The sequence below is a fragment of the Prosopis cineraria genome, unplaced genomic scaffold (genome assembly GCF_029017545.1).
Source record: "Prosopis cineraria cultivar Desert tree isolate PC_DT_omini unplaced genomic scaffold, ASM2901754v1 PC1, whole genome shotgun sequence".
Taxonomy (NCBI): domain Eukaryota; kingdom Viridiplantae; phylum Streptophyta; class Magnoliopsida; order Fabales; family Fabaceae; genus Prosopis; species Prosopis cineraria.
Genome location: NW_026555332.1, coordinates 7,477,009 through 7,485,278, shown reverse-complemented (window position 1 = coordinate 7,485,278; position 8,270 = coordinate 7,477,009). Strand labels below are relative to the sequence as shown.

At 29.8% G+C, this 8,270-nt stretch overlaps 1 protein-coding gene across 1 annotated transcript; it reads left to right on the top strand.

Moving 5' to 3' along the window:
* The first annotated feature begins 977 nt into the window (after window positions 1-977).
* On the top strand, window positions 978-2,904 carry LOC129290354 (40S ribosomal protein S29). The gene is made up of 3 exons (XM_054927104.1): window positions 978-1,137; window positions 1,939-2,038; window positions 2,670-2,904. The coding sequence occupies exons 1-3, from the start codon at window positions 1,076-1,078 to the stop codon at window positions 2,676-2,678; spliced, it is 171 nt and encodes a 56-aa protein (XP_054783079.1). The 5' UTR covers window positions 978-1,075; the 3' UTR covers window positions 2,679-2,904.
* Window positions 2,905-8,270: the final 5,366 nt, after the last annotated feature.

The following is an 8,270-nucleotide window of genomic DNA, read 5'->3' as shown; positions in this document are numbered from 1 at the left end:
TAAAAGCTTGAAAATTTCTCAAAAAAAACTATAGTGTCAAATCAAATTTAAAGCACAAATCATCAGACAATCTATACTTTTATTCCTCATTGATATTCATTTTTGGCAAAGCTGGCAGGCTTAAAGATGAATGTAATCTTTTTAATAATAATTGGTATGTGTACAAGTGAAAAACTTGAGCGTGCTTGCTTGGTCTTCGAGGAAATGATCTTGCAAGGGCATATGAGCTGCACCACAAGGGTAAAAAAAAGACTTGGGCTTTTGGGTATGTAATTTGGTTATGATGGATCACTAATGAATGAATAAACCTTGTACAATCAAGAGTAGGGTGACAGAGGACGAGATGAGAGAAAGAGATGATACTTTTCTTTATTTTTTTTAAATGCCATGTGGCATTTGTTTGTCAAATTAAATTATTTAATAGTTAAAATTAACATTGGAATGACATTGTAATTTTTTTTTAAAGTTTCAGGATAGTATTATTCCAATTAAAAGGTAAAGATACCTAATGTGTCTTTCAAAAAAATTTTAGGACATTTTTGCCTCTCAACCCTTTTTATTAATTGGACTTACTCCTTCAGTCCCTATATATAAAATATTTTTAATCAAATTACATAAATTAATAAATTTAATTATTTAATTAAAAGCATAATAACATTTTAATTTTATCCTTAATTATTATAAATAAAAATAAATATTTTTTTCAAAGCAAATTAATGAGATTACTTATTTTTTTTAATTTAATAAAGATATAAGAATTTATTTATTAAAAGATATACTAACAACTCTTTATATTTAAAGATAAAAAAAAATTTTAGGATACTTCTTATATACAAAAACGGATGGAGTACTTTTGATAGTAAAATACTGTACGTTTAACCCTGCCCATTTCATTCTGGGTCGGATCGGGTCATACATAACCTCCTGATACGACGCCGTTGAAATGAAAGATTGTGATTAGGGTTTTCACGTGATATATATAAGACTGACATCGTCCTCCGAATTCCCTCCACGTCCATTTATCAGCAGCCGCGAGCGTTGGTAGCAGAAGGCGTAATTCTTTGTGCAGCTGAAGATGGGTCACTCTAACGTGTGGAATTCCCACCCTAAGAACTACGGTCCTGGTTCTCGCACCTGGTAATCTTGCTGCTTCGCTTTTAATTTTCCGGCGAATACATGTTTCTGTGGTAAACTGGTTTGATCCGCATGATAGATTTGTGTCGTTTTCTCTGAGCCACAATATGATGGCTGAATCGTTTTTTCGTGTTTGTGATTACCAGTATCTTAGTGATTGGATTTTTTTTTTTCAGGAATAATATTGTTAAAGCCCTTTGTCTTTTGAGCCGGTGAAATAATAATCTTCGCAATCAATCATCAATCATATGATTAAATTGCATAATGTGCTCGCTGATTTTGTCTATTTTTAAAGACTAAACTAAATTTTGATCTCCTACTAATGAGATTCATTTGTATTTGGACCATGAAAATAAGAAACTGCTTCTCGATGACTTCTATCAAGTGATTCAATAACTTCATAGATGGTAACTTTCAGCGAGTTTGTGAATTTCTAGGGTTAGCTTGTGCATTCGCCGTTTTTAGAGACTATATTTGACCCAATGATGCAGTGATAAAATTGATAGTGTATTCTTTTTATCAATTATTAATTGGTTAAATTCTTTGTTTTACTATCCCCGGGTTCTACGTTTTGTGGTGTTTATGGCCTTTTACATTGTAAAACATCGAAGATGTTGCATTGGAGGCAAGTCATTTTGTTTAGAACTGAAGTTGTGCATCATTTGCATGTGAAGTTGTATTATCTTACTGATATGCCTGAACTTGTCACTAGTATGTTATTGGGTGCATTTGGCTTTTATCTTGATCCAACAGTGAATGGCGGTGATGAACATTATGACTGTAATTTTGCTTGTGTTTTTCCAGCCGGGTGTGTGGTAACCCTCATGGGTTGATTAGGAAGTATGGGCTTATGTGTTGCCGTCAGTGCTTCCGAAGCAACGCCAAGGAAATTGGCTTCATTAAGGTATATAGGAATTTATGGATTACGCAATCTTCTACATGTTAAAGATTATAGAATTCCCACATCTAGTAATTGGAAGAATAGTTTAGTCTTATATTCTTATATTACTTGCCATATCTTGTTTTTGAATTTCAACTAGGTTTATGGTAAAAATAGAAAGGAAAAATTCATCATTTGGTCTTTAGGCTTGTGATTTGATTGTAACTCGGTCTCTAGATTTCAACTTGATGCAATTCATTCCCATAATTTTAACTCAAAGCAACTCAGTCATTGAATTTCAACTCTGTGAAACTTCGTTTTTATAGAGTTTTTCATTTAAAATTTAGTCCCTCATTTTAAGAATAACTTTATTTTTAGTAATTTCATTTTCTGAAGCGCAAGTAACAATTTTAAATCAATAAAATCATAGAAAATGAGTTGTAAGAATTAAAGCTCAAAGGTTGAGTTTCAACTGGATTGAAGTTATAAGGATCAAATGATTATTTTTTTAATAAAAAATTCCTAGGTTCTCATCTCTACAAAAATAAAATCTGTTACTGTACAGGATTTGTGAATATTTTAATAATAGTACAGATATTTATTTTAAACTTGATGCTGACAATATTAACGAAATTTAAACACTTCTTGATGGCAGTACCGCTGAAGGCTGTGGGGACATATCTCATCGCATTTGGAGGAATTTTAAGGCGTTGTGATTTTTGGCTTTTTGACATTTAGCAATGTAGTTTGATAGTTTGATTAAGAACTGTTGCTTTGCGGTCTTGTCCTGAACTCAGAATCTTCTTTTGTGAAGAGCTATCTAATTTCTGCATAGAATGTTTGTTGAGTCTTCGGTATTCTATAAATGAAAAGATTTTAATTTACTGAAATTTTAAGATCGGATTTTGAATGTTTATTTCGTAGATAGAGGTGGGTCTGTCGATGATGAAGACACAGGATTCTATTTCTGGTAAATAAAATTTTCTTGATAACGTATTAATAGTATTAAAATATTTGTTTATGAATGATTTGATCACAATTTAATTACATTTTTAATTATTAATTTTGAATTAGTGTTTAATGAGAGGTCTACATTTTAGCATCTTCAATTAAAGCAGAAGCTGTTGATCATGCCAGGCTAAAAATAGGGAAATGAAATGGCCTTGGATCTGGGGTCATGGGTCGTAACTAGGGTCATAAATTTTTTTAACTAGCATGCAGGGTCAAAATTTGCACCATTGGACAAGATACTATGCTCGAAAAGATAATACACACTAGATGGATCTTATCAGAGATGCACGAGGCAATTGATAAAATGATTTATATTTTGAATGCCAATTCAATAGTAGTTGACCTTTTGGCTGTTTCTTAAGAATTTAATCTTTGATACATGTTGGGAGGAAAAGTTCAAATGAGATTTTTCTTTTATTAGAATAGGAGGTTGGGATAATTTTATAAATAAAATAATTATATTATGTCATTTCATTAATTTGGGAGGACAAAAATTGAGCCATGAATGGCAAGTGAGGGCTTTAGAGGCCCTTACTTGCCATTCCATCTTTTTTTTGTAAAAAAAACTCATAAATAATGGTTTAGATCTTTTAGCTATTTCACTTTATTTCGGCCCCTCTAAAATTATCTTTCAAACATAGTGTTAAGGCTAGAGTTTATGGATTTTTGATTTTTACATATAAATATAAATCAACACTAAATTTAACTATACAAAGTTTAATAAAATTGAAATAAAAACCTTTATCTGATACTTCTTGTAAGAAATGCTAAGGATATATTACTATATCATAAGATAACTACATCTAACGCTATGTAATTATAGGCTGCCAACAACATTTTCACATAAGTTACGAAAGAAATTTAGCTTTGATAATACTTGTAAGAAATGTGGGGATAGAATTTTGAATCAGAAGTAAAATATCAAATAAGAAAGAGCTAATATATAATGGATAATGGGTTGATCAATTACTTGAATTGACAAGAAAAAATTATGAACCCAAAACCTTGAGAGTCTTTGATAGCACTTGCATGGACAGATATACTATGGACAAAATAGATGAGTGATGAGGTGAAATGTTTTTTACCTTTTAATTGTGCTTTTTGACCTTTTATCCATATTTGATTTGTGATTAAATGTAGATATAGAACCATAATTCATGTAATAGTTTTGGACATGCTAAGTCTTAAATATCATTTATAAAATCAATTCAACTAAAAGTGTTATATTGACATTTACAAAAACAAAAGATGAAAATAATATATTGCATTTAGATAAAAAAATAATTTCATATAATATATTTAAATTGGTGACTAGTGTAGCCTTTGAAATAAAATGAAAGCTTGTATGCTATTTGAGGTAATTTCTCCTTATCAAGTGCTTTTGGTTATTAAATTTAGATTTTCTCATATTCTTCCCAATCATGTGAATTCAAGCACCTTGAAATTACGTATTATTCAATATCATGATATGCTATTGCTTTTACATTAAGAAAGAAACAATGGAATTGATAGATTTAATCACAAGGTCTTGTATGATTCTTGCAACACTCATTTCCACTGTAATATTCTCAATTACATTCATTTAACACAATGATACTATATACATATGTTTTTACTATTATGCAAGTAAATCTTAAGTTCTTATATTTGTAATATTGATACTCTTGTGTAAGTCTTATATCTCATATTCATTTAACACAATATATACATAATGTGATTTCACAAGTCAATACCTAAATATTTGAGGACTAGACTATTAAATTTTTTTCTTAGTTATATTACTCATGATGTTGGCAATTTGTAGAAGCTTCTAAATTACATGCTTCAATGGCAAGGATGGATTTGTACTTTGTGTTGTGCTATTAGTACTAGTAATGATATTTTATGCTTAAAATTTATTATCCCCATCAAGTATCATTTCATTAGTTTCCACATATTGAAAATGTCACAAAAACCAAATCTCTATTAAGCTTGATCCAATCCCATTTTCAAGCTTTAAAAATGGTGTGATATATGCAAGTCTCTAATGTTATAACAAAGGAAAGTTCCATTTTTTTTTTTTGCTTTGAATGTTTAGAAATTAAGTCTTCAACATCTTCATAAAAGCTCTAGAAAAAAATGTTGGCTTTGATAGCACTTATAAAAAAAATTTAAAGACAACCTTGATTACAAATAATACAAACACAATATAAGTAATGACAAGGTGAATTATTTGTGTATAAAGACACTAATTCTTAACTATAGATTTTAAGACTTTGATACCATATAAAAGAAAATAAGAAGACAGGGAGAGAGACCAAATTGGTGATTAAAAGTGAGATAAAATAAAATTTAACTCAACCTTAAGACTTGAGTTGTGTATTTTTGGACTTTATGCATATAAATATACATCGATACCAAATTTAACCATATAAAGTCTAATAGTTAAATAAAAATATGAAATTTTCCTCTCATACCACTTGTAAGAACTACTAAACCTATATTACTATATCATTTGATGACTATCAAATGCCATGAATTATGGTTTATAAAGTACATTTACAAAAAAGTTTTGGATGAAGTCAGGTTATGATATCACATGTAAGAAATGTGGAGACAAAATTGTGAATTATAAGTAAAACATCAAATAAGAGAAAACCAATGGATGATAGGTAATAAGTTGACGAATTAAGAGAACAAAAAGTGGAATTGATAGATTCAACTGCAGGCTCATGTATGATTGTTTTAATACTCATTTTTAGTGTAATGTTCTTAATTACATACACAATGCATTATACATATGTTTCTCAATTATACAAATAAATCATAACTTCTTACATATGTAATATTGATAATCTTGTATAAGTCTTATCTATCATATCATTTGTGCCTTTCTATCTATGATCACCTCAAGATATACATAATGTGATTTTCACAAGTCAATACATACAAAGTTGAGAACTAGACTACTAAGTTATTTCTTAACTATATTATTCATGATGTTGAAGTTTTGTATAAGCTTTTGAATTACATACTAAAACCAAAGTATGTCAATCTGCTATGCCAATTTCACATCTTCTTTATGAAGATGATTTTCTATTATTTTTTGAATGCACAAGAAGGATCTTAGAAGCTGTAAAGATCACTCTTCCTACTTGCTATCTGGTCAAGAGATTAATCATGCCAAGTCCTCACTCATTTTGAGTCCTAATACTAGCCGCGTTCTTAAAGAAGATTAAGCAAACTTCCTAGACATTCTTTTAATTGACAAACTTGGGAAATATCTTGGAATGTGGATTGATTTAGGAAGGGACAAGTCTGCTTTGTATCCCAAATGATAGAAGCAATTGATAAATGACTAGCCTAGTGGAAAATTTTAACTTTCTTTCAAGCATCAAGGTTAATTCTCATCAAATTTGTTCTATTTGCAGCAAACATCTATAAGCTCTCATGTGTTAGTTGCCAATGTCAATCAGTAATAGAATTGATGCTAAATGTGTTGACTTTTTTTTTTTTCAAAATCTAAGATGGAAAGACATAGATGCACTTGGCTAAAAGGAACTACTCTTCCTACCCAACATTTTGGAGGCATGGGATTAAGGTCTATCCATTTGGTCAATAAGAGTTTACTAGTTAAATAGATATGCCGGCTTACTCAGTCTCAAGATGTTTCATTGATATGTTTTACTCTTAAAAGGAAGTATGTGGATATCAATTTGCTTGCATTGATCAAACAATCCTATAACACTTCATAGCTATGGATAAGCATCTTTAGTTACTTTAGAATTATCATTGATAAACTAAAGTGGAATATTGGCTCAGGGGAGTGATCAAAGTCTTTAATATATTTTAGGAAGGATCTCTCCCAAACATTCTTAACTCTGGAAACCTAACTATTTCAGATTCGATTACCCCAGCAAACTCTCGTTGGTTTTCATTATGGTAGGATATTAATGCATTATAGTAACTCTACCCCCTGCAGGATGCTATAACAATTTCCTCCATTTTTATCTCCTTCTCATGATAGCCTAATAAACTTTTTTAGAAAGGATGTGCTTTGGTTCATTATAGTACAAGGAAAGGATTAAATTTACTTATGTTGTATGCAATTGGCAATTAACACCTTGATGACTTCTCTTAGTCTTCTATATAGAAGCTTAAGCTTCCTTCAAAGCAAATTGTCTTTCTTTAAAAGCTTCTCCTTGAGCAATTCCTACTGAGAATATTCTAAAGAAGCATCATTCATCTATCAATTGTACGTGCACCTTTAGATGCCAATATGAGGAAACTATCCCTCATCTTTTCTTTGGTTGCCTTTTCTCAAGGGCTCTTTGGTTTGAATCTTTGTTCTTTAGATCTAGTTTTTTGGACAATAATAGTTGCTTGGAAGATTAATCCCTCACTAAATATGCTTGTATTTAAAAATAATGATACCACATCACCCGTCATATGTATATCAACTTGTGATATGTCACCAACAATCTCGTGCCTTGTCAACTATCATGTCACCTACCATCTTGCGCCCTATCACCCGCCACATGTACGACAACTCATGACATATTATTATCCACCTTGCACTATATCACTTGCTTCTTACCATGTATATATTCATTATGTCTATGCCAAAGTCAAGACTTGAACCCTTAAAACCTCATTCTTTCTAATCCTTATACTCTCCTTGTTTGTCGGTTGAACTGAGAGACACCTGCAGTCATATATGAGAAATTAAATATATTTAATTTAACTACATAAATATATCAAATAATATATTATAAAAATATACACATATATAACATATAAATTTTATTTTCAATTATTAATATGTTAAAGAGATATTTATATTTTATTAAATTATTGTTTATGTTGTATTTTTAATAAAATATTATTTTATTAATGAAAATAAAATTAAAATAAAGAAAATATTAAATAATTTTATAATGGATGTTTTAGGTAATTTTTAAATAAAATAATTTAAATGTACTTAAAAGTCACTGTCAAAAGTTAAGTTTTTTTTTTTTTTTTTGTAGTAATTAGCTAGGAACAGAATTCCTTACTAAATTCCTTGCTAATTATCTTATTTCTCGCCAATTCTCTATTGTAAAGAGAGATTGGTAATTCTTTGTTATTTTCCTCACTAATTGTCTTATTTTAGATAGAGATTGACAGTTCCTTACCATGTTCCTTACTAATTTTAAGTCAAGCTATGAAATCAACATTTCTCATTAATTTCCTCGCTAATTTAGTAGTTTAGAAAGGAATAGACGAT

Coding starts and splice junctions, on each gene's coding strand:
- LOC129290354 (XM_054927104.1), top strand. CDS start 1,076: ATGGGTCACTCTAACGTGTGGAATTCCCACCCTAAGAACTACGGTCCT. Junction 1,138..1,938: donor GGTCCTGGTTCTCGCACCTG/GTAATCTTGCTG, acceptor GTGTTTTTCCAG/CCGGGTGTGTGGTAACCCTC.